Raw genomic sequence first — 25,507 nt, 5'->3', positions numbered from 1 at the left:
AAAACAAAACAAAACAAAACAAAAACCAGCAATGGCATTTTTTGCAGAAATAGAAAACCCATCCTATAATTTCTTATGGAATCTCATGGGACACTGAATAGCTAAAAGAATCTTGAAAAGTAACAAAGTTGAAGTCTTACACTTCCTGATCTCAAAACTAACTACAAAACTACAGTAATCAAAACAGTGTGTACTGGCGTAAGACAGACATATAGACCAGCATAGCAGAATAGAGAGCACAGAAACAGACATTTCTCCAAAGAAGATATACAAATGGCCAATAAGCCTGTAAAAAGATGCTCAACATCATTAGCTACCACAAAAATGCAAATCAAAACCAGAATGAGATTATGACCTTACATCTGTTAGGTTGGCTACAATTAGAGAGAGAGAGAGAAACAAGTACTGGTGAGGATGTGGAGAAAATGGAATCTTGTGCACCAATGGTGGGAGGGTAAAATGTCACAGCTGCTATCAAAAACAGTATGGGCATTCCTTAAAAAAATGAAAAACAGAATTTCCCGTGGTCCAGCAATTCCACTTCCAGGCATATATCCAAAAGAACTGAAAGCAAGGTCTTGAAGAGATATTGTACACCCATGTTATAGCAGCATTAGTCACAACAGCCAAGAGTAGAAGCAATATAAGTGTCCACTGACGGATGCATGGATAAGCAAACTGTGGTATATATATAATATATACAACAGAATATCATTCAGCCTTAGAAAGGAAAGAGATTCTGATGCATTCTACAACATGGATGAACCCTGAAAATGTTGTAATTAACATAAGCTAGTCACAAATAATACATGGTGCCACTTAAATGAGGTCTGTAGAGCAGTCAAATTTATGAAGACAGAAAGTAGAGTGGTGGTTGCCAGGAGCTGGGGGTAGGGAGAATGAAGAGTTGTTGCTTAAGGTGTATATAGTTTAGTTTCACAAAATGACTAAGTTCTGAAGACTGGTTCCACAATAGTGACTTCTCAGTATGCGGATACACTCATAACATTACTGATTTATACACTTGAGAGACGGTTAAAATGGTAAATTTTGTGTATTTGTATATTTTAACATAACTTAAAAAACTTAAAAGAATGCTAACTAAAACCAAACCTAACCAATCTATCTATATATATCTATATAACTCTACTCACCTACCAACCTACCTACCTACCTATCTATAAGGTACAGAGGCGTGGAAGGGTTATAAAAGGATTAATTAGAACTGCTCGGTGTCTTGACTATGGTGGTGGATACATGAACCTATACAAGTGAAAAATTGTATAGAACTAAACACCAGGGGGGCGCCTGTGTGGCTTAGTCAGTTAAGCCACTGACTCTTGATTTTGGCTTAGGTCCCGATCTTAGGATCCTCCAATCAAGCCCTGTGTCAGGCTCCGTGCTCAGCATGAAACCACTGCTCCTTCTCCTGCTCTCCCAAATAAATAAAATCTAAAACCAACCAACCAAACAAAAAACTCAGAAACCCAAACAAACCCTAAACACATACCCAAACACAAATGAGTATAAATACAAGTGGAGAAGTCTGAGTAAGACAGATGGATTGTTTCAATATCAATGTCAATGTAATATTATGTTGCTGTTTTATAAAATGTTACCAGTGGGAGAAACTGGGAAAAAAGTACAAAAAACCTCTTAGTATTGTTTCATTCCACTATGTGTAATCTACAACTATCTCAATAATAAACAAATAACTACACACATATACATGGTCTAACTATGTCTCTGTATAGTAATATATAATAAAAGCAAATATCAAAACATCAGTGGCTGTCTATAAAACTGACTCCTTATGCAGGTGGTAACATGCAAATCTGCAACTAGCCATCTCTCTGGAGAGATTTGCACCTAAGCACTCTTAACGAGCAGCTCACTTCTCTATCCAGCCATGTGTAGACATTTCACCTTCAATTTCTTTACAATGGAACTCCTGATCTTCTGGCCTACCCATCATCTGCTCCACCCATCATCTCCCCATCAGCAAAGATCATACTGGGGACAGGGGAAGCCAAGAGGCCCAACATAAAAGCCTCACTCCCCATGACTTTTCTGGTCTCATTTTCTGCCTCCTCCCCCAAACACTGGCCCCATGCCCTGCCTTCCCTCTGTTCCTAGACTGCACAGGAGTGTTTCTATCCTGTGCCTTGCACTGGTTCCTTCCCAGATACACATTCTTTTCTCACCTCCTTTTAGTCTTTGCTCAAATGTCGCCCTCTCACTGAGGCCTGCCCTAACAACCCTACCTGAAAGTACTACTTCCTCAACTTGGCACAACCAATCCTAATTCTCATCTACTTTTGTCTTAGCAATTTCTTACACACTGTATAATTTCCTTTATTGCATGTCTGTCTACCCCAACCATCAGAATGTAAACTCCAGGAGCTCAGGAATTTTTGCCTGTTTTAGTCACAGAGTCACCGTGGTACCTAGAGCTGTGGCTTGGCAAACAGTAGGCACTCAATAAATACTTATTATTAATGGCTGGAGAAAGACTGCAGCAGAGACCTAAAATTCAAAACACCTTCATTGTCACTAGGATCCCAATCTTTGAAAGACAGGCTCCTCATCTCCTGAAGTGAGGACTCAGATATTTCCAAACACCTGCAAGTGAGAGGCATGGCCCTGGCCTGTCACAAAGCCATCTGCTGCTGGTATCTCTACCAATTTCAACCACAAAGACTTCTTAAGCAAGCCCTACCAGGATGACATCTCATAGATATAAGGTGGCTGAAAGATTCAAAACACAGCACAGGAAGGAAGCTGTAGCAATCATGCAATTATTTTGTTTTGTTTTGTTCTGTGTGTGTGTGTGTGTGTGTGTGTGTGTATGTGCATGTGTGTGCTGCCACAAACTAAAGTAAAAGAAAGTCACAGGTATATCATTTATGAATCTTAATCACTTCTCTTGCAGCATGTGCCAATGTGTAACCTAGAAAGTTTTGGTAACAGTCACTATTTCTTCATACTTTTTTTAAAAAAAGATTTTATTTATTTATTTGTCAGAGGGAGAGAGAGGGAGAGAGAGAGCACAAGCAGGCAGAGTGTCAGACAGAGGCAGAGAGAGAAGCAGGCTCCCCGTTGAGCAAAGAGCCCAACGTGGGACTTGATCCCAGGACCCTGAGATCATGACCTGAGCTGAGGCAGCAGCTTAAATGACTGAGCCACCCTGGCTTCTCTTCCCCTTTACTTTTACAGAACAGAGATATTCTTTACAAGTTATCTGCAAAATGGATTTCTCCAAACATCATCATCTCTTCTATACAGCTCCACTCAAAAATTAAGAGCAATTAAAAACATTTCTTTGCGGGCAGGGAATGTTAGTTAGCTGTTTAACAATTAAGAAAATAACACTACAGTTAATAACACTGTATCCCATACTTGAAAGTTACTAAGAGAGTAAATTTTAAAAGCTTTCCTCTCAATAAAAAAAAACCTGTAACTATGTACAGTGACAGATGTTAATTAGACTTACTATGGTGATTATTTTGTGATACATACAAATATGCAATCATTATGCTATACACATGAAACATTAATGCTATATATTATACCTCAATTTAAAAAAGGGGGGGTGGCGGAGAAAATAACGTACAGTCTTATTTAAGTAGAAAATACAAAGCAACATTTTACCCATTTGTTATATGTGCAATGCGAAGTCTGGAGGGAGGCTATACAATAAAACCACTGAATGTGCTACAGTATTAGGGATTTGGCTAAGGTCTTAAAGAACGTAGATACTTTTACATTGTAATATGTACACTAAACAAAATGTGTGTTTTTAAAAGCACCACGTTATCCATTTATTTTTTTCCAAATGGTCTCAAAGACTATATAAGGAAAGTTTTAGCATTTTCTAATTTTCCCTAAATTGAACAGGTATTCCTATAATATCAGAAATAATTTTAAGTTCCTAATCACAAAATGCTTCATTATCCATATCCACTCATACACCATTAGACAGATGTATCCTAGTATAATTATATATGGCAATGGTCTCTGGCCAAAATGTAGGTGTTTGTCCTATTCCTTAAAAATAGCTCTAGAATGGAGTTCTAGTATTTTCAAAAGGGAGAAGGTGAAGAAGCCATTTATCAAATGGGACCCTGGGGGAAGCCCTGTGTGGTGGCCTCATTTAGGCAACTTTGTCTAATTGAATCCTGGCTCTTCTGCTCCGTCTACTCTATTCTCTTACTGATCTCAGTGGACAACAACTCTGCCCTTCACTCCCATGGGAGCCACCCCATCTTACACCCCACATTCTACCCTGGTGACTCTACCTTCACAGTATGTCTGTAACTCACACTTCCTAGAGAGGTGCGAATGTTTGTATTTTGAGTTGGGAATGAATAAGAGTGTGTATCTGTTTGCTGAAATTCATTAAATTGTATACAAACTGTGCATTTTGCTATGTAAATTATACTTAAATATGTCTATAATTTACATATTTTATATAATTATAATATACAATTACTGTATAAAATAACACACGTAAGTTATATCTAAAAAAATAATATGTGTATCCTCACATAGAGTCCAGTCATTTCTCATCAGCACTATTACCTCCATCACTACCCTGGTCCAAACCACAGTCATCTCTTACCTGGATCACTGTGACTGCCTTTTAATGGGTCTCCCAGCTCTCTCCCTTGCCCCCAAACCCATCCTAGTCCCAGTGCAGAAGTCAGGAAGATCTTTAGCAGTCACATCAGAACACTGTTACTCCTCTACTCACGTGGCACTAGGAACAGAAGTCCTGCAGCCAAAAGGTCCTCCCAGTCCATCCACAGCTCTCTCCAGCCTCACCTCTTAGTGCTCTTGTCCATCTGCTGCTCCAGCCTCACTCCAATCACAAGATATTGGTACTATTCCTCAAACCCGCCAGGCAAGTTCTGGCTGTTCTCTCTGCCTGTAATGCTCCTCCCTCAGACAGCTGCCTTTCTCCACCATGCCTGTCATGGATGCTGTGGTACCAGGCCAGGTCCCCTCCCTCCAGGAATGAAGCTCCTGCCCCCAACTGTGGGAGTGTTGGCAGCCTGTGTAAACTTCCAGCTGAGGTCTTCTCCACAGAGGACCTACCCTTAGTGGAAGAACTGCTTTGACTAAGATCAGGTCCCTTCCCCAGGACAGCCTGCACCCAATGATTGTAGATGTGCATTAGAAAGCTCTGGTTCTTCACCCCAATTCCGAACAATTCATAAGGACTAGCTGCAGAGCCCCTGACAGGGTGGGCAGCAGCTTCTGCTACACTGTACTACAGCTCAACTTCTTCCCGTCCAGCCCTGTTTCCAGCACTCCCCGATAATTCTTTCTTCCTCCATCTCCCTGTCCGCTTGGACAGGACACCCCCAGCAGACAGCCCTCCCAGTCTTACTGGCTAGAATGCATCACATGCTGCTCCTCAAAAGATTCTGCTATGCTACTTCATTCACTGCTACATTTCTAGCATTCAGCCCCTGGCACACAATTTGTACTCATTATTTGTTGATTGGATGAGTGCCTCTGTGCAAGACCCTCTATCTGATGGACGATGCAGCAGACCTGGAGTCCGTTCCTATGATGGTCTATTCCTGGCCCTCAAATGAGACTCACTGCCTCTTCTATCTGTCCCTCATTACGGTGGCTCTGACCAGGGCAACGTCCCTGTGACTTGGTCTGTCCTAGGTGGGTTAATATAAAAAACAACAAGTCTTGACCTAAATGGGTTTTCCTTTTGCCAGAGGTGTTCTAAAATACCTGCTGTTTGTTTCATCTACTCCCTTTCCTAAAATGCTCCCAACCCTCCCCAGGCCTTTGCTTCGGACACTTCCACAGTGGCAGCACCTTCTCTACTACCACAATCCACTTCCCATCAAGGCTCAGCCCCAGGGTACACCCACAAACTAGACTTTTGTCCCTACGGCTATATTGGCTCACTTGTGTAGCCCTGGTTTCCACCTGCCCTGTATTCTAGAATGTGGTCTATAGATCCTCTCCCACCTACACACAAAGGAGTAGCCTTATTTACCTATGATCAGCACAGACCTTCTCTCCAAAAGGGTTCAAAGTTTTGTCCATAAATAGGTGAAAGACCCACATGTGTATTATGTAAGGCAAAATCCCACCCGTTTTCTTCTGAATCTTCAGATGCATTCTGGTTATTTATTTATTTATTAATTTATTAAACAATCAACCTACTGTCTTTAGGCCTCACTCAGTGAGAGACAGCCTGGAGAGAGCTCAGATTCCCTGAGCCTTCACAGGTAGCAGATGCAGCAGCAGGCATTACTGGCTTCATTTAACAAATCAGGAAATGAGATTAAACAAACAAACAAACAAAAAACAACAACAAAAAACCCTTCTGTAACACATATTTGGTGAGCAGCAGAGGACGGAAATTCAAGAATAAGACTATCTGACTCCCAAATAAACAGCACTAATTCTCGTCCTCAAGAAGTTTATAATCTAGTTGGAACCATGAGACAAATAAATGAAAAAAGGCAAATAACGATAAAGATGTTCTTACATACAGCAGGGTTTCTCAACCTCAACACCACTGGCCTTTTGGGCCAGATGATTCTTTACTGTGAGGGAATGTCCTGTGTGCTCCAGTGTGCAGCAGCAGTCCTGCCCTCTACCTACTAGCTGCCAGTAGTGTCCCCCTTCAGTTGTGAAAACAAAATGTGTTTCCAGACACTGGCCTGTTAGAGAACCTTTGATGTAGACACATTGCAAGGCTTATCTTAATGACCAACGCAATCATAAAATATCACTATTAGGATCCTCCTAGCCTGTTCTCAGAGATAGGTCTGCAGTGCCCCTTTAGCAGCTGTGCAGGGCCTTTCCACACCGGCTGCTGACTTCATTATTCTACCACCCTGCCTGCATTTCCCCTTCAAGCATACTTATTTATTTTCATCGGTGTATGTCTCAGACGATGTCTTGAAATCCTTTCTGGAAGGACACAGGGTAGGGGGAAATATAATCCAATTACAGGGCAGGAGGAAAAACACAAATCATAAAGCAAATATGATTAACTGACAAATTACCCCAGTACTGAAAATTTGCCAAATGCCTTTATACAACAATGCCATCAAAGTGTGAGCCAGAGGCCAAGGGAGGACAAGAATTCTTTCAGTTCTGTCTCTTTTGGTTAGAATGGGTTTCCCTGAAGAGCTGAGCATGAACACTGCCCAGGAGTGAAGACTTCCAGAAACTCTCAGGAGCAAAGGCCCAGCGATGGGAAGAACCACGAGTCTCAATGAAGTTTTCTAAACATATAAATTACATTTTTCTACAACCCCAAACCTAATCATCCACTTTCCGACCAATATGTGGCTATAACCTAACTTAGAAAAGAACCTCCAAGCCTAAAATAAAATCAAATATATAAGAAATACTGTATCCAAGAACACAGAGTAAAATAGGTGTAGGTGTTAACAGTGGCTGGCACATACTTCCATATACATGATAAATATTATCATGTATCTCTTATTGTATATATTCAGATAGCTTTCTTATATTTGGGTACAGGGTGAAAACACAGGAACAAATCTTTATATTTCCTCAACTTTACCTAGAAGTGGAATCACAAGCCTAAGAATTTACAGCTAATACATGATAGCATCTTGAATCCAGTTTGATTCCATGTTCAAGGCTCATTTCACTGTTATACAACAACTTCAAAATTTGTTAACTTACGGGATCACCTTAGAGCAGTGATTCTCAACTGGGGCTGATTCTGGCCACCGGGGCTCTGCTACATTTGGTTCACTGGTATATTTCCAGCACTCAGCCCCTGGCACACAATCTGTACTCATTATTTGTTGAATGGAAGAATTCACTGAGTGCCCCTCTATGCAGGACCCTCTGATGGATGATGCAGCAGATCTGGAGTCCATTACTATGATGGTCTATTTGGTTGTCACAGCTGGGTGTGTGTGTGGGGGTGGTGATAATGGCATCCCAATGGGTTAAGGCCAAAGATGCTAACATCCTACAACACACAGTATGGTCCCCACAACAATTAGGTGGTTCAAAATGTCAAGAGTGCTAAGGTTGAGAAACCCTACCTTAGAGGAAAGGTCTTACCACTATTATTAGCCAGGAAAATGGAGACCGAAAGTATGCTTACATCCCAACAGATATTTCTTCCTTTGCCTTTAACCTGCTTTATTCTAGCTGTCCTCTCCACCATGGCTGAATGGACACTGCTACCACAGGGAAAATACTAGGCTCTCTGCTCCTTCCCTCTTTGGACTCCCAGACACCAGAAAAAGCATGTTCAAGCCACATAACAAGTCAGGAGATATGAATGCAGAGTCAGGAAGCCAGGAAGTGCAATGATGCACTCTCCACAGCACCATGGTCTTCTGGGTTTGTTAGTCCAAAGTAAGCATGATTTTACTGGCCACCACCCACAACTCTGGTTTCTGGCTAAGCAGCTCCTGCTCCCAGCAGCTCCTACTATTTACCAGTCTTTAAAAGACCACTCAGTAGTGATCCAGATTATTATCATGTCCTTCAGGACAGTGGTAATTAACCCCGACAGTCCTTCTGAACACTTGAAAAGACAGAGACTGATTTCAGAAGATTTTAAAAGAAAGGAAACTTAACTCCTATCCTGCCAGAGTTTCAATTCCTTTTATTACTACCTTTTAGATTTCTAGAGCACTTTATAGCCTGGGGAGCATTTCTGTGTCTACCTATGCAACCAAAGATCACAACTGTACTGTGAAGAAACCAGAGCAAATTATTATCCTATTCCATTCTAGGACCATGGAGGGAGATACTGCGGCAAGAGGCCAGGGCCCGGTGCTCTGTCCACTCTGCCAGGTTGGAATGTTTGGCTGCTGGCCTGGTTGCAGACTCTCGCTCATTTGTACCTAGATAATCGCTTAAGCATCTTGACACACATAATGCTTACACAGCATAAAACTTGTGTCCTACAAAGGAGTTTATCATAAAGTTAGAAATTATATGGCAAGAAACAGAAGAAAGACTAAAGAAGGGTAGATTATACACAAAAATTGATCTATGGGGTGATCTCGGGGTCCTGGGATCACGCCCCTTCTTGGGCTCTGTGCTCAGCAGGGAGTCTGCTGGAGGATCCTCTCTCCCTCTGGCTGCCCGCCTACCCCAGCTTGGCCTCTCTCACTCCTGCTCTAAAATAAATAAGTAAATCTTTAAAAAAATGATCCAGGGACGCCTGGGTGGCTCAGTGGGTTAAGCCTCTGCCTTCAGCTCAGGTCATGATCTCAGGGTCCTGGGATGGAGCCCTGCATCAGGCTCTCTGCTCAGCAGGGAACCTGCTTCCTCCTCTATCTCTGCCTGCCTCTCTACCAACTTATGATCTTTCTGTCAAATAAACAAATAAATAAAATCTTTTTAAAACAAATAAATAATCCAGACAAAGCATTTTAAAACAAAAATTCCTTTAGATCTTCACTTACACTTACTTCCCTTCCTGACTCATGAGCACCATAATTTATAATCACTGAACATCTGCTCAATTCTCCAGGGAAAGATCTACAAACTACACATCAGGGAATGCTCTTGGAGATCAGCACTTGGAAAAACCCAACTAAAGTTCACCACTTTTGCTTTCATGCACAGTAAGTCTAGTTGTGTCTTTGTAAATTATGCAAACCTCAGCTTACCTGTTGCAACCAGTATTTACCATATACCCTTTGTGTGAAGGTACTGTTGAATGTGGTAGGGAATACAGAGGGGACTGTGGCAGTCCCCTGCCCTGAGAGATCACATGGAAAGTACACACACAGGGACTGGGCACATCTAGTGGAATAAAACAGGAAGAATGTCAACAACAACGAATAAGGTAACCTCATCTGGACCCTGAAAAATGAGAGAGATGTCATATAAGAAGACAGAAGGAGAAAATACTTCTGACTGAAAGAACATAGATGTTCAGTTCAGTTGTGGTAGTGTACAGCATCACGGGCTTAAGTTCAAAACTAAAAAGCTTCACATGTATAAAAAAGGGGCCTTACTTGCTCTCAAAGAAAACACTAGCTCCCTCTAGTCGCCTTGCAAAGCAGATATGAGGAACAAGACAGAATCAGGGTGACCCTTTTCCTGTCAGCACAGACAGGCTGGAATCAGGGATACAGGCCCTAGGCTGGAGGAGTGCTCCTTGGGCTTCAGTGCTGTCAGCAAGAGGATGGGGGTCTCTCCCCGCTCACCTCTCCCGGGAACAAAGACCAACTCCTGCAGCACTTGTGCCAACAGAGTACAATTATGACAAACTGCTCTACCAGTTTTGGGGGCTTATCTGCACTCAACCAGAGGACTAGGAGAGTCTGTTCCCCCAGGGTGCGCTCTGGGACCACCGCCACGGGCTTAAGGAAGGCCCTATCCTAGATCACCGCTTGCCCTACAGGCTCCAACCCAAGCCACCCTGATGTCTCAGCTCAGCATAAACGTGGTTCGTTCAGCTGGGGGACCTTGGGGACCAAGCCATAGTCCCCCAAATGGGGGCACTGTCACCAGATTCAGGTCTCTGGCAGGAGCAGTAACAGTCCCACCAGCTGGGCAGAAACATGCAGATTGCAGGTGTTCACCCCGCCACTGAAAAGCCACAGAGGGGACTGGGCCCCAGTTTCACTGGACCATCTGAGCACATCCTGGCTGCTGTAGACGAGTGGCAGGAGCTGGCTGGCGACCAGGGCCGCTCCCCGGAGGCAGGCGCGGCTCCTCCACGGACCACGGGTGGGCGACCGAGGGCTCAGTGCAAGCGCCGGGAGTGAGGGCGGATTCGCTGAGGACAAGCGGAGCACGTGCCCGTGCTCGCCGGCTTCCTCGGGCGGAGGACAAAGTCCGCGCCCGCCGACCCTGCAGTTTGGGCACCGGGCACCGGGCGCGTCGGGGGCGAGAAGGGCAGGGCCTGCGCGCGGCTCAGACCCCGCTCCAGACCCCGCCTCGACCCCCGACTCGGCCTTTCGCGAACCCGGCGCGCACTCACCATTGTGGTTGACCCAGGTCGGCTTCAGGAGCTTCATTGTTCGGCCGCCGCCGCCGCCGCCGGGCTGAGGCGAGAGCCGCGTCCCTCAGCGCGCCCGGGCCATGGAGCCACCGCCGCTGCTTCCTCCCGCGCCGCCCTCCGGCCGCTGCCCGCCCCGCGCCCTCAGCGCCGCCGCGCCATTGCCGGCCCGCGCCCCCCTCCGCCGCCACAGCCGCCCCCCGCGCTCGGCCGCCGCCGCCGCCGCCACAGCCGCATCCCCTGCGCCGCTCCTCCTCCGGCGGCTCCCGGGCAACGCCGGAAGTCACGGCGCGCACCTGCCAAATCGCCCCGGCGGGAAACCGCTCCCCATGCGGACGGGGCCGGCCGGGCTTCTTCGCGGGCAGGGGCAGGGCAGTGTGACCCCACTTGGAGCCCGCCTGGGGCGCGGTCGCCGACGAGAGGCTCGACTAGGAGGGAGGCTGGCGAGCTGGGCCTCGAGTTGTAGCCCGGGCCGGCGAAGCCAGGAAGGGTCGGGATGGCGTGAACGGCTCTCTCACCAGCTCTACCTCGCTGGTGCGGAGTCCGACTAATTAGCTAGCTTCCGTCATTCATCAATACGCGTGTGTTGGGCACCTCGCGAGCGCCAGGCCACGTGCCGGAGCCGGGATGCTGTGGCCGGCAGTGGCCGGGGCCCCGCAGTTCGGACGAATGCCGGGAGGGAGCTAGCCCTGAGGGCTGGGACGGGGGGCTGATCGAGGGGGAGACCGAGACGAGTGCGTTTAGGAAGATCGGGACCATTCAGAGACGTAGGCACTTGTACCCGGAAAGACGCCCTCTCGGTCACTCTGGCTGCACTGCGGGGTCTCAGCCCTCGCAGGGACACAAGCCGACGACCTAGAGCAACCGCTAATGCAGTTGTACTCTCAGCAGGGAAGAGCTCGCAGCCACCCGCAGACACGGAAGGGAGGACGCAGAGCTACGTGCAAGGAGCTCGGGGCGTGCCCGCGCGGCGCCGGGGCGTACGGGGCGGGGCCACGTCGGGGGCGTTCCAGGTTCAGCCCAGCCCTCAGTAGCCGGAACGCGGGAACGCGGAGCGACAGGAAGGCCGGAACTTTGAGAGGGGCACTGCGGGACGGACCGCCAAGGGGCGCGCGCCCGGAAGCAGCGGGTTGACTGTCGGAGGGGCGATGGCACTCGCGGCGCTAGGGGTTTCCGCTCGCGCTCTGCGCTCACGGAGTTGGTGAGTGCGGACCACAGCAGGGTAGTGGGGTCCCTCGCCTGTGCTCTCTCGCCGACCGCCGTTGACCACTTTATCTCAGGGAAGGCTAGCTGATCGCGCTTCTTCCTGTAGATGAAAATCCAAGGACCCTGGCGAGCAGGGACTCTGCCCAAGTGCTCTCTGGTGTGAACGGGGGATTTTGGCAAGTCTCCCACGTTGACTTGTCACATCCAGCAGTTACCAGGGCCCCAGGTTTTAAGGGTAGCATATTTTTTTGCTCTTTTCCTGTTTAGTGAGGAGAGTCAGATATTTATATATCCTTTTGTCTTTTTCAGGCTCCTGGGAACTTGGCAGACACAGATTAGAGATACCCACCAGCGAGCTTCTTTATTATCCTTCTGGGAACTAATTCCCATGAGGTAAATTACCCTGGGCCCGACCCTTTGGGGGTGTCTGCAGGAGACTGATGTGCATATGAGCAGAACAAGACTACAGGGCATTTGGTTTGCAAAATTATTTGCCTGGAAAATATCTTGGTTAAATTTACTATTTTTTAAAGATTTTGTTTATTTGACAGAGACACAGCGAGAGAGGGAACACAAGCAGGGGGAGTGAGAGAGGGAGAGGGGCTTCCCCTGACCAGGGAGCCTAATGCTGGGCTCAATCCCAGGACCCTGGGATCATGACCTGAGCTGAAGGCAGATGCTTAACGACTGAGCCACCTAGGTGCCTCTCTTGGCTAAATATAGGTAGATGCTTTTCTGTTTTTCAGCATTCTGTATGTGGAATACTGCTGCCTGTAATCAGAAAACAAAAATTAAATATAAAAATGGATTAAATAAAAATTAGTTTTAAAGGGATTGTTGTACGTTTTAAAAGACACAGCACAGATATCTGATTTCCCAGAGAGGTCTAGGGAGGCATGAGGATTAGCTTTTCCACCTAGGAGTCTGGATGCTTTCTAGGGACTTGATTCACAAGGCTCAGTCTTGATGCTAGAGGATTTATTTATTTTCTTTCTTAAGATTTTATCTGAGAGAGCCAGTGAGCCCAAACCGGGGGAGGGGCTGAGGAAGAGGGAGAAGCAGACACCCTACTGAGCAGGAAGGGTCCCCTGGCTGGCTGTGAGGCTGGAGCCCAGAACCTGGGGATCATGACCTGAGTGGAAGGCAGATGGTTAACCTACTGAACCACCCAGGGGACCCAGAGGATTTACTTATTTTTAATAGTATATTATCCCCATAGGAGATCTGTTCCTGAGTGTACATTGGACTTTTGTGAATGCTCTAGGATGGGAAATTTGTTAAGAAATCCCAAAAAGTTGAGAGACCTAGCAGTCACTTTTATTACTCAAATGACTTTTACAAATCACAAATTCAGGGGTCCTGGGTGGCTCAGTTGGTCAAGGATCTGTCTTCAGCTCAGGTCATGGTCCCAGGGTCCTGGGATTGAGCCCTGCATTGCACTGGGCTCCTTACTGAGAGGAGAGTCTGCTTGTCCTTCTCACTCCCCCTTGCTCATGCTGTCTCTCTCACTCTCTATCTCAAAAATCTTTTTTTAAAACACAAATCCATTTAAAATGTGAGTAATGATTTTCTAATTCATCAGTTTGGTGTTGTTAGTTTCCACTGCAATCCCAAGACACACCTGAACCCAACATGAAAGATGAGTACTTATTTTTAATTTATACCCTGATGGCCCATGAAGTTTTTCTAGCCCTTCCTGGGTTGCCAGTGCCCACGCAGTTCTGACAAGGATCCTGGGTTGGAGGCCGACCCCCTTCACACTCAGCTCATGAGGTTAGACCCACGTATAGTTCCTTCCCCAGTGGAGAGCACAGTACAAGTTCTGGGCACCTCACCCAGCACCGTGTCTCTCAGCAGGTTTGCAAGGCTGAAGAGGAAAATGTCTAATGTTTGCTTTATCCATTAGAGCAGAACCTCTGCGAAAGAAGAAAAAGGTAGATCCTAAAAAAGACCAAGCAGTAAAGGATCGTCTGAAAAAGAGGATCAGACGACTGGAGAAAGCTAGCCAAGAGCTAATTCCCATTGAAGATTTTATTACACCTGTGAGGCTCTTGGATAAAGCAAGGTAAGAGTTCTCTAGGGTCGAGGTTCTCAGGACAGAGTTCCATCATCTTCAGGTAGTTGTATCTGCATTTCACACCCATGAGGTGAGTGGGCATGGGCTGACTAGGTCCCAGTCTGAGTCCTCTTCTCCTTGACTGTGTTTTGTGGGAGGTGGCGAAAGCATTCCTGGGTGGTGCTTCTGAATGGCTGACATGGGAAGGAAATCAGAATAACTGTTTGATAACCCAGTTCATGATGTTGCTTTTTTGCAAGCTGAGTTTTAGCTGTGACTGATAACTTGAGCCTTGGGTCTGCAGTCCTTGCCTCATCTTGATGGTAGAAACCCCTTAGCCTCTAGCTTTATGGTACAAATATTCACAGTTGTAATGTGATGTGTACAGGTCTGGCAGGGTTGCTGCCTTGTAAAAAGCGTGTACCATTTATAAAGTAACAGCTTGCCATACAGGTGGAACAGAGCAAGTGCTTTTTTGGTGTTCTGTGGCTGATCTGGGCTCTGATCTCCTTGGGACTTGGGTGTCCATTTCATGACACCACCTAACATTTCCATACTCACCAAACGTAGTCTCAGCCTGGGGTAAGGGAAGGGCTGCCAGTCTTCTTAGAGCCTCTTGTATCCATGTAAAGCAGATGGCACTGGCTTCCAGCATCAGTTGCATCCGCTGCCACATGACCATTCTGTTATTTATTTATTTATTTTTGACCATTCCGTTATTTATCCCTAACTTCCATGTTTTCCCCCAAGTCCCATCTTTGTCTGGCAGTGGAGATGTTTTGGTCATAGGCAGTCACCCAGCCTACCTCGCCAGTGAGATCGGTGCTTCCCAGCTTTACACCTTTGGATTTGTGTGTTCCCAGACAGCGGCCTCCTGTGGAGCTTCCCTTTGAGGAGAGTGAGAGGAGAGCTCTGCTTCTGAAGAAGTGGTCTCTGTACAAGCATCAAGAGCACGAGAAGGAGAGGGATGCCATTAGGACCATGCTCAAGTCCCAGCAGGAAGCTCTGCAGGAGCTGCAACTCATGTCCCCAGAGCTACATGCAGAGGCCACCAAGCGGGACCTCAGTTTGTTCCCCTTTGAAAGAGAAGGACCAGATTACACGCCACCAGTCTCCAACTACCAGCCCCCTGAAGGCAGGTACCATGATATCACCAAGGTATACACACAGGTGGAGTTTAAGAGGTAGAGCTGCAGGCACCTGCCCGCAAAACACTCTGCCCTTTAGAGCCAGGAGGATGAGGGCTCAAGCTTGCTTGTCACAGAACCAGGGATGCTGTGAATAAATATGTTTAATCAAGTGTCTCTGTCTTATGCGTGAGTCAAAATTAATTGACCTGAAGACTGATAGAGGTGAGAGATGGTGCCCTTGTCTGGTACTGGGAGAGAATGACCAAGACATTTACCGCTGCTCCCCAGTAAAAATGAAGATTCCAGTTGTGTGGGGCAGACACCACCAGCAAGAAGCAGCTATGTACCTCAAGAGCAGAGGAGAAGGATGTGTAGACTGTGTGCTGTGCATTGTCTGTGTACCTGTGCAGACAGGAGAGGCTGGGCCTTCCCACTGGGGAAATGGAACATGGGACCTTCCCCACATCCCTGGCAGGGCCATCTTTGGGTTTTAAGCTGGGGAGGGAAGTGGAAGAGAGTGGAGCAAGTCTGGCACCCACTACTTAAAGTTGCTATGCTCCCTAGGAGGGGACTCTCAATTCAAGTGTTAGTCTGAGATAGTCAATGTGTGCCAGGGCTGCAAGAGCACAGTACCACACCAGGGGCTTAAATCACAGAAATTTCTCATAGCTCTTGAGGCCAGAATTCCCAAGATCAAGGTGTTGGCAGGACTGGTTTTTCCTGAAGCTGTTCTCCTTTGCTTGCAGAGAGCCACCTTCTCCCTGGGTCCTTGTAGGGTCCTCCCTCTCTGCCTGTCTCATGTAATAAGGATACTAGTCAGATTGGATTATGGCCCAGTATTATGACCTCCTTTTAAATTAATTACCTCCTTAAGTACTCTATCTCTAAATAGTCCCATTCAGAGGTACTAGTGGTTAGAGCTTCAACACAGGAATTTGGTGGCATGGGGTGGGTAACAACACAATTCAGCCAGAAATATGAAGGTCCAGTGAGCAAATAGAGCCATTTCTCCCAGTGACTTGCACTGCTACCTCACAAAGTGTTTGGGTTTTTTCACCGCCTTAGTGCAGATAAACCAAGAAAACATTTCATTTGAGGAAGAATTCAAATTATTTTCTTCTGGTATGGGGTTCATCTTTGGTTTAAAAACTTACTAAACATTTTTACTGGATAAAAACACTGCCTAAGGATTCTAAGTTTGTTAGTTCTATCTTTGAGACAAACACTGAATATGGCCACTTTTCACAACCTCACTGCTCCCTTAAGGTCCATACCACTGCCACATTTTGTCTATTCCACTGCTGCAGCAGCCAACTGATGCCTCCATGTGGCCACTTCCCCCCCTGCCCTCCCCTAACCCCCTGTAAGCTGCTCTGCACAACAACCAGAGGGCTCTGTAAAGCACAAGCCAGGGCAGGAATCTGGCTACTCACCACCCATGATCATAACTTACAGACCCCCATCCACCTTCCCCCCATCAGCACATGGCACCCAGTGTTCCTTGTGGACTGTGGGCTGCTTCCCCTGTAAGGCTCAGGCCTCTTCATCCTGGTCTTGACTTAGATGCTGAGGCCTTCCCCACCTCCCTGTTGGTTTTGTTTTTAGTTTTATTTATCAGATAGAGCACAAACAGCAGGAGTGGCAGGCAGGCAGAAGCAGGCTCCCTGCTGAGCAAGGAGCCTAATGTAGGACTCCAGGTCCCTGGAATCGACCTGAGCTGAAGGCAGATGCTTAACTGAGTGAGACACCCAGGCATCCCTGCAGGTGCTTTGTTGTAGTGCTTTTCAAAAAATAGGTTTCATCCATTAGGTTATATAATCAATTCAGGGGGTCAGGGTCAGCAGTTATAACTTTTTATTTTGAAGTAGTTACAGATTTACAGTAGACTGGAAATAAAGATGCAAGGAGAGGCTGTGTGTGGTTCTCCCAGCCTCCCCAAGAGTTAACATCTTACATGCCACATACAGTGTGTAAGAAAGAGACTGACATAGGCAGAGTCCAGAATGCATTCAGGTTTCCCACTGTGTCTGCACTCACCTGTGTGTATGTCTAGCATTGCACAATTCCATCACACATGCAGCTCTGTAGGAGTCAAGGTTCCATTACCACAGGATCCCCTTATATACCCTAGCCACATCCACACCCTCCTTCCATCACTAACCCTTGGCACCATTAGCCATTCTCTATCCCTATTATTACATCATCTCACCAATGTTACATAAATGCAACTATGTCATATGCACCCATTTAAGATTTTTTAGCTAGGTATAATTTACTTGAGCTTCACCCAAGTTGCTGCACATACAGCAGTTTCTTTTCAGTGGCACAGAACTGCAAATGTCAGTGCATCACACCTTGTACAGGTAAGGATTGTTTTGTGAGGCTTATTTCAATCATATATGCAATATATAAAGTATGTACCAGATCACAGAACTTGATATGGGTTTCATGCAAAAAATTTGAGGGCTGCTCTATCTTCTCCCTGCCCATTTTCTTCACAACACTTATTATTTTAGACTTATTTTAATTATGTTTAAATGTTTATCTCAGGCCCCTAAACTCAACTGGAGCTCTCTGAAGGCAACTTGCCCATTTCAAGAGTGCAATCCCAAAGCCAAAGGCCCCACCGGGCAGTGTAGTAGGTGCTCAGATGTTGGGAGTTAAAAAGTTAAAACAGGAGCAGACGTAGGAACATTCTGTGCAGCAATGATTATCTGTCAGTAAGACTCACAGAGAGCGCATTCAGTGACGGGCAGCCTCCAGCCCTAAACAAGCACATAGAGAATGTGGATCCCTTGTGGTGAGCCCTCAGGACTGCTGTGCTGGCTGCCACTGCAGCAACCCCCGCCCCCACCTGCCCGCCCCAGGAACCCCAAGGGATCATACACAGATTGCAAAATTCCAATGTCCCTTCTTCTGTTTCAGAGTGAAGAGAATGCCTGTAGCTCCCCAGCTTCCCACTCTCCTCCTTGGCTGGAAATGCTCCAGAAAGTAGCCACAGACACAAGACAGATAACCTGGCTGACTCAGATATCAAAAACACCCACGCTGAGACAGGCTCTTCTTTATACTCACCCCTCTGCTCCTGGGCTCCTATGAGCACACCCCCCACCCACTCACAGGTACATGCAGTCACAGGGAAGGACCGTCGGGGGCCTGTGTGCAAACGCCCCTACCACTCAACGGGTACACACACACACACACACACACACAGACAGAGGGTGAGGCTGCTGGGGACCTATGTGTAACCCCCCCCCCCAACACACATACCCTGGTACACAGAGTCACAGGGAAGGATCACTGGGGACTTGTGTGCACACATCCCTACCGCTCACAGGTACATACACAGGGAGAGGTTACTGGGGCCCTATGTGCAGATCCCCCCAAACTTACAGGTATGTGTAGTCACAGGGACTCTTGGGGTAATACAGGATGACAAGGCAAAATCTAATTTTTAATTTGTGCCTTTCCGAAGTGATGGGATTATTTTGCCCCCAAAAATGAGTTAAAAGATGTCTGACCTACTCACTGCCTGTAGCCAGGCTGAGGCCCAGTCGTGGGGGGGAGGGAGGAACTAAAGTGGCAGCTTGGCCAGGCAGAAGCAGAGAGGCTGCAGAGCACACAGCCAACCTCGCCCTTGGCACCATGCCATGGGACCTGCTCTGCAGCCACGAGATGCTAAATCATTTCGTTAGTGATAAAAAGACCTTTTCAAAAACTCAAGTTCTTGTTGGCTCATATGCATATATTTTAAAAACACCTACAGGGGTGTAAATATATAAAATTCCCATACTCTCTGAGCACAATAATATCAGATGCTAAATTTAACAATCTCAACTATTAAATTGTGGATTTAATTTTCAGTCTGTCTGAAATCACATGTGTAAAATGGCATTTGAGATAATCTACATTTTCTAAAACCAACAAAAGGAAATTTTAAAGGAGACTAAAATTCCACACACCCTGGGCTTGGGTTTCTTGAGCCAAGAGTCTATGATCCCGTTTAATGCGAGACTGTGTATTCTGTAGCTGTGTTCGTTTCTTAAAAACCAAGAGGCCTATCTCCTACGAAGAGCAATGCCGCAGATGAACTTAGTGAGTGGGCTAATAACTCCGTGTAAGCACCAGGGGTTGGCAATGCACACTGTCACCAAGCCAAGACCAGGAAAGGTATTCCCCACAGCACGACCATTTAGTTACCTCATGTGTCCACTTGGGTCAGGTCTACTGCTCAAGAGTTTACCTGAGAATGCTGTTGTCCGGGAGTGGAGCATGAATTGGCCTGACCTGGCTGCTTACTGGGATCTGCGGTGGTGTTTGGCATCCTGGGAGCTGTGCGGTGGGCGAGATTGTTTGCCAGAGCAAGGCAGCAGCGGGGGTGGGCAAGGAGGGCTGGAGACCCCAGGCTCTGTGTTCTAAGCCAAGTGGAAAATTCAGGGACTCACTAGACTGAGCTGGTCACTGTCCTTAGGGTCCTGCGACAGCCCCACTTGAAACAGATGAGAGGAAGCCATACCGGAGTGTTCATCACTGGTCTTTCTCCTCCTGTGGTAGAGGGAGGTGCCAGTCTGCAGGAGGGCTCTGCCTCAAGGCCCACACCAGGGTGTGCTTCCGTGTAGCCTGGACTCTTGCACGTTCGCTCTCACAGAGGGACCGCTGTGCAAAGGAGACCCCCAGTCACTTCCAGTTCGTCGCCCCTGTAACTCCCTTCTCCTCAGGCCCCTTCCAAAAAAGCTGGAAAAATGAAGTGTGAGGCACATACCACTCCAGAACTTGGCTGCTTCTACCTAATAAACCCTGGCGATGATTCCATACTAAAACACAAAGATCTAGATCATTCCTTCTCCTAAGCTACTGTGAAAACTATTGTACAGATCACCATCATTTGAGTAAAGTTTAAAATGTCTTGTTCTGGGCCTCAGGACTTGATGCCTTCAGTTTGACCTAATCAGATTTATCTGCTGAGACCAGCATCAGGCCAAGCTGAGAGGAGCACAAGAGTCTGAAAAAGTGGCCTCAGTGGGGAGGATGAGGTAAGAGACACATGCCCAGGGAGCTCTGGACAGGGGAGGAGGAATCCAGACAAAAGACAATAGGTACCACTCAACCAGTGGGCTTTTCTCTGCTACTCTCTTCCCAAAATAAACACGGGGCAGTACCTTATAACCATGAAAAGTGCACTTGGTAGGTGCCAAGCACTATGTTGGCCTTTTTACAGATATAATTTCACCTTCTCTATCTCATTGTCTGTCTTTGCTCAAGCTCTACTGTCTTAAACAGAATGTTTTTGTTCTTAACTTAAAAAGCAATCAGAAATGCAAAGGATATGAAAAACTCCCAGACTTCCGTCCTGTGGTGAAACTAACAGCTTCCCCAACACAATTTTAGACTCAAATTTTAGTGCTAATAGTGTTTCCCTAAAGATGGAATAATCTACTGCCTAGTGTACTTCCATGGTTTATCACTAGGTATACTACGGGTACCTTTCCCTGCCCAGATAGATTGCTATCTATTTTTTTTAATGGCTAAGTTGTACCCCACTGTGTGGATGAAGTTACTTGATTACATGTCTGCTAGCAGCATTTAGGATGCTTTCAGTGTTTGTACTATCATAGTGATGCAGCAGGTATTTTTAACTTTTTTAAAAAAGATTTTATTTATTTGACAGAGAGAGCACACAAGTAGGGGGAGCATCAAGCAGAGGGAGAGGGAGAAACAGACTTCCTCCTGAGCAGAGAGCCCTACGTGGGGCTTGATCCCACGACCCTGGGATCATGACTTGAGCTAATGGCAGACACTTAACTGACTGAGCTGCCCAGGCACCCCAGGTATTTTTTAGTTTTAAATGCACTGTTACCCAGTTACTTCCCAAGGATGGACTTTCAGAAGTAAAATAAGGAGGTCAAAAGGTATCCTTTTGACAGATAAGATAATCAGAATAAGTCAACTCTCCGTCAACACTGCACAAGGGCCCCTGACTCTCCAAACCCTTATCAACACTTCTAACATTTCACTGGGCAGAAATCACTTGTCATCTGACCTTGTATACCAGGTCATTTAATTTTCTTTTTGAATGAATTCCTTCTTTGTGCCCTTTGTCCATTTTTTAAAAAGAATTTTTAAAAAACCGTAATTATTTGAGAGAGAGAGGGGAGAGAGAAAGCAGGAGCTGGGGGGAGGGGCAGAGGGAAAATTAGGGAGCCTGCTCAGCAGGGAGCCGGACACAGAGCTCCATCTCAGGACCCTAGGATCATGACCTGAGCTGAAGGCAGATGCTTAACCGATTGAGCCACCCAGGCACCCCCTCTCCCCACTTTTCTATCCTGAAATCATTCCCATTTTTGTGGTAAGAAAAGCTCTTACTGAACTCTCCCTAAAAAAAGTTATTAATTTCTTGCCATACAGACAAGCTATCTTTCCCAATTTTTTGATTTCCACTTATATTAGACGGTCATCATTTTCTTTTATATAGAAGCATCTATTTGTCTGTTTCAATAATCATATACATTTAAGCATGCTGAAGCAGCTGCCAGCCCTGCTGGATCTTCTTCCCCCTTCACCATGAGCACTGCACTCTCAAGCTTCTCTTCATGTCCCCATCCAAAATAGTTCCAAGGCACCACTACCTATTCTAGAATGGAATGAAAGTGCCAGAAGGGAAGGGGCTCTGTTCTCATCACTCCTCCATCTTTAAGAGCTCCCAACATGATAAATATTCGCTGAATGAATAGAAAACCAGAACCACCTCCTCACTGGTCTCTTTGGCCCACCATAATACACTTTTTTTTTTTTTTTTTTTTTAAAGAAAGGGAAGGGGAGGGAGGGGGGACAGGGGAGACAGAGAGAAATAGAGAGAGAGAGAGAGAGAAACCCAAGCATGCTCCCTGACCAGCGTGGAGCCTGATTCCACAATCCAGAGATCACGACCTGAGCATAAATCAAGAGTCTGTCACCCAACCAACATAGCCACTCAGGAACTCCCTGCCCCCAACCCCCTTTTAAGTAGGCTCCATGCCTAACCTGATGTCCAGTGCTCCTGACCCCGAGATCAATACCTGAGCTGATGTCAACAGTCAGACGCTTAACCAAGTGAGCTACCCAGGGCCTTCAGACTGATCTTTTCAAGATATAAATCAGATCATGCTTCCCATGATCCATAAACCCATCTTTACTCCCCACCAGGTCCCTGGTACTTCCCTAGCCTCATCCTCTACCCCTCTATAGCCCACCGTCCTTAGGCTCCAAGCACCTGATCCTTCTTTGTGCTCCTCAGATGCGCCCCGCCCTGGGCTGGGTGAAGGCTGTTAAGGTTGGTTCCCGGTCTTTCAGGCCTCAGCATTATCAACTCCTCTGCAGGCCTGCTGAGGACACTAACGCTATTAGGGGATCCCTCCTCTCTCTCCAAACCCCTCTACATTCTCTTCCTTTCTTTGTTCCTCAGTGTCTGAACCCCCCGTTGATATACTAATATTTGTTATTTCTCAAAGGGAAGGAAGCACAACCAAAGGGGGACCCAGACTGTACTCCTCTCCGGCGCCCCCGGGCCTGGAATGTGGGGAGGGTGTGGTCCGTGCACTCGGACGCCGGGGCAATGCACCCCCACGGCCCAGCGCCACCCCCAGCTCCCCAGTGCACCTGGGCCTCCGCGCTCCGGCGCTCCTCCCACTCCCGGCAGCTGGCCAGGTCGCGCCGCCACTGCTCGCAGGCCGGCCGTTCGCCGTGGACGTAGTAGTGGTGCAGGAAGTGTCTGGCGCTGCGGCAGAGCTTCCACTCCGCGCGGTAGACTTCGCAGGGGCGCGGCGGCTGCAGCGAGAAGCACGCCTGAGCCAGAAGCCGCTGCACTACCCGCCTAGGGACCTCTATCCCACCCCTTACTTGGGAGAAGCCTCGGGTAATCCGGTCGTTCGGCCCAAGGAGGTCCCTGCACGTCTAGGACGCCCCTGGCACTCACCCGCCAGCCTCCACCGTCCGCCATGTCCGGGCGACTGCGGAACCCCGCCTCTGAGCTCGCTAGCCAATGAAGATTGAAGACATGCCGTACCGTGTGATAGACGGATAGGAACCAATGAACTCTGCGCTGTGACGCTGGACTCCTCCCCCGCCTCCGTGACACGCGCCAATAAACAAGACTTCCGGACTGAGCCGCCAATAACAGCCGGGGGGTGGTGACGAGCGGAGGAGGCGCTCAGGATGGCCAAGGGGCGGAGCCGGCGGGGGTTGCTACGGGGTAGAATGCTTTGAGGCGCGCGGGCTGCGAGGCTCAAGAGATGACAGTGGCACTTCCTCAGGTGCCTGGCGGGCCTCCCGGGATGCATAGCCACCTTGTTAGCTATTTCTGAAACTACGGGGTCCACGCCGGTTTTCAGCAATTTTATTAAATCTCAAAAGATAGGGTTCGTTTTCATAAGCACATACTGAGCATTGGCTCCTTGTGGCAAAGCTGTCAAGTCTTTGGATGCAGGGGACTCAGTGAGGGTGGCCCGCTGTGACTGTTGGGAGTTGGGGTTCTAGGGCGCCGGATGATCTCCCGAGGGAACGCAGGCTGGTAGTGGAGGCGAGCGAAGGGTGTTCTGAGCACAGTGGTGAGCTGGTCAAAGGTGTGGAGGCTGTGACACAGAGTAGAGGGGAGAACCTTGCTAAGTGTGGGGCGCCTTGCATGTCTGATTAGGAGTGAAGGCTTTACTCTGAGGCGTGGGAAGACATGGAGCCTTTATAAAAAGGAGGTGACAAGAGACAATAAAAGCAAAGAGGCTCGTGATCTGCGGAGGAGCCCTGCAGTACCTACGCAGGGGTTCTCCAACTTCCACAGACTTAATCCAACGCGGGGGACAACGAAGTTGCTGGGCCCACCCCAGTATCCAGACTGGGTCAAGACTGCCTGAGGGTGGACCAGAAAGCTGCAATTTAACCAGGGGTCCTGCCAAGCTGGCTCACAGACCAAGCCTGAAGACAGAGAAGGCTGCAGGCCAGGGTGCAGCAGTAATGACCAGGATTTTTGCTCTGGGTGACCCCTCCCCTCTGTTACCAGAAATTCACCAACAGGATCCACCCCTGGCCCAGGCAGGAAAGTGTGGCTCAAGCAAAGGACCAGGAGTGTTTTCATTGCTTACACAGAAGATGTTGCTTAGGGAAGACAAAAACCCAAGGCCAATCAGCGTCTTACCGTAAAATTCATTATGCATCAAATAACACATTAGCCAATGTGATCCTGCAAATGGCTGCCTACCCACCAGGGGCGCTTCCACCTCGGCTAGTGAAACACAGACCCATTAAGGGGAGGGTCAGGGAAGTCACAGCAGTGCTTCATGCCTGTTGAAACCTTGTCCATGTCAGTGGTGACCCTTTGAGCCATAGCCCAGCCCTCATCTTCATGACAATCACCTACGCTCTTGATCTGATGACATGTGGGTGGACCCTGGGCCACCATCCTGAAGGGAACTCCTCTCTTGAGTGTTGAGGGATAGAACATCCAGAGACAGACCCCTCTACCTTCAAGCAGGAGTCCTCCTACAAAAGGAGACCCTGTTCAGGCTGACGATCCCCAACGCAGGGGTCAGAGAGCCTCATCTCTCCATACATTCTCCAGAAGACTCCCAGAGGAGCTCTTTTCTAATGACAGGATGGAACAAGGGACACCTGCAAGCAAGTCTTCCTCCACCTCCTGGTTGGTGGCCCAACCAATCCATGTTGATACCTAATTAAACATTTAGAGGCAATCCAGGTTTAATCATTGCCTGTTTTTATTTGAAATTCTTGATGTAAAACTCTTTTCAAGGAACAAAAGAGATTAAATTAGAGTAACATGTCAAAAGAGCTCACATTATAGAAAGTGATCCAAGACCAAATTAATGCTAATAAAAAAGGTAGGCCAGCAGAACCTTGGATAATTTAATACATTAAAACCGGGAGTAGGGGGTAGGGAAGGAGAAAGAGGACTGTATCTTTAGCACTTATTTATCCTAATATTCATATTTGTGCTACATCATGAAGCTGTTTTACCTTAGAACAGATTCATTAAGGAGCTAATTATTTCCATATGAAATCAAATTACAAGATGAAATGTATTCAGATCAGGAATCCGCCTTCTGAAGAATGGTTCTTTGAGGGTGGGGAGAATTA

At 47.3% G+C, this 25,507-nt stretch overlaps 3 protein-coding genes across 8 annotated transcripts in view; 1 reads left to right on the top strand and 2 right to left on the bottom strand.

The window, feature by feature from the left end:
- The window catches only part of HIRA (histone cell cycle regulator), an 84,090-nt gene extending 72,879 nt beyond the window's left edge, over positions 1-11,211 (bottom strand). The window contains exon 1 of one of the 3 annotated variants that reach the window (XM_082697424.1): positions 10,979-11,211. In XM_082697424.1, coding sequence (XP_082553550.1) covers positions 10,979-11,015 — 37 coding nt within the window. In that variant the 5' untranslated portion in view covers positions 11,016-11,211. The remainder of the gene's footprint in view (positions 1-10,978) is intronic. The other 2 variants (XM_082697430.1, XM_082697425.1) reach the window with 2 other exon arrangements.
- A 175-nt stretch (positions 11,212-11,386) lies between these two features.
- MRPL40 (mitochondrial ribosomal protein L40) lies at positions 11,387-15,558 on the top strand. The gene is made up of 4 exons (XM_082697601.1): positions 11,387-12,197; positions 12,512-12,595; positions 14,109-14,267; positions 15,122-15,558. Exons 1-4 carry the CDS (start codon positions 12,145-12,147, stop codon positions 15,444-15,446), a joined length of 621 nt encoding a protein of 206 aa, XP_082553727.1. The 5' UTR covers positions 11,387-12,144; the 3' UTR covers positions 15,447-15,558.
- LOC309847406 (synaptic plasticity regulator PANTS) lies at positions 12,714-23,437 on the bottom strand. Of its 4 annotated transcripts, none has more exons than XM_082697605.1 (6): positions 23,340-23,437; positions 23,024-23,191; positions 19,834-20,044; positions 15,065-15,191; positions 14,820-14,925; positions 12,714-12,973 (listed from the first exon to the last, which is right to left on the bottom strand). In XM_082697605.1, the coding sequence occupies exons 1-3, from the start codon at positions 23,361-23,363 to the stop codon at positions 19,916-19,918; spliced, it is 321 nt and encodes a 106-aa protein (XP_082553731.1). In that variant the 5' UTR covers positions 23,364-23,437; the 3' UTR covers positions 12,714-12,973; positions 14,820-14,925; positions 15,065-15,191; positions 19,834-19,915. The 4 variants fall into 4 exon arrangements, with proteins under 4 accessions (XP_082553731.1, XP_082553730.1, XP_082553729.1 ...); XM_082697604.1 differs by lacking the exon at positions 12,714-12,973 and adding an exon at positions 14,216-14,452 and having other exon boundaries at positions 19,632-20,044; XM_082697603.1 differs by lacking the exon at positions 12,714-12,973 and adding an exon at positions 14,216-14,452.
- Positions 23,438-25,507: the final 2,070 nt, after the last annotated feature.

This window comes from Mustela nivalis (assembly GCF_964662115.1).
Source record: "Mustela nivalis genome assembly, chromosome: 14".
In the NCBI taxonomy this organism is placed as follows: Eukaryota; Metazoa; Chordata; class Mammalia; order Carnivora; family Mustelidae; genus Mustela; species Mustela nivalis.
The sequence above is the reverse complement of the archived record's forward strand: the minus strand, read 5'-3'. Positions and strand labels throughout refer to the sequence as shown.

Coding starts and splice junctions, on each gene's coding strand:
- MRPL40 (XM_082697601.1), top strand. CDS start 12,145: ATGGCACTCGCGGCGCTAGGGGTTTCCGCTCGCGCTCTGCGCTCACGG. Junction 12,198..12,511: donor GCTCTGCGCTCACGGAGTTG/GTGAGTGCGGAC, acceptor TGTCTTTTTCAG/GCTCCTGGGAACTTGGCAGA. Junction 14,268..15,121: donor AGGCTCTTGGATAAAGCAAG/GTAAGAGTTCTC, acceptor GTGTGTTCCCAG/ACAGCGGCCTCCTGTGGAGC.
- LOC309847406 (XM_082697605.1), bottom strand. CDS start 23,363: ATGGCGGACGGTGGAGGCTGGCGG. Junction 23,192..23,339: donor CGGACGGTGGAGGCTGGCGG/GTGAGTGCCAGG, acceptor TTCTCGCTGCAG/CCGCCGCGCCCCTGCGAAGT. Junction 20,045..23,023: donor GCCGGAGCGCGGAGGCCCAG/GTGCACTGGGGA, acceptor TCCTTTGCACAG/CGGTCCCTCTGTGAGAGCGA.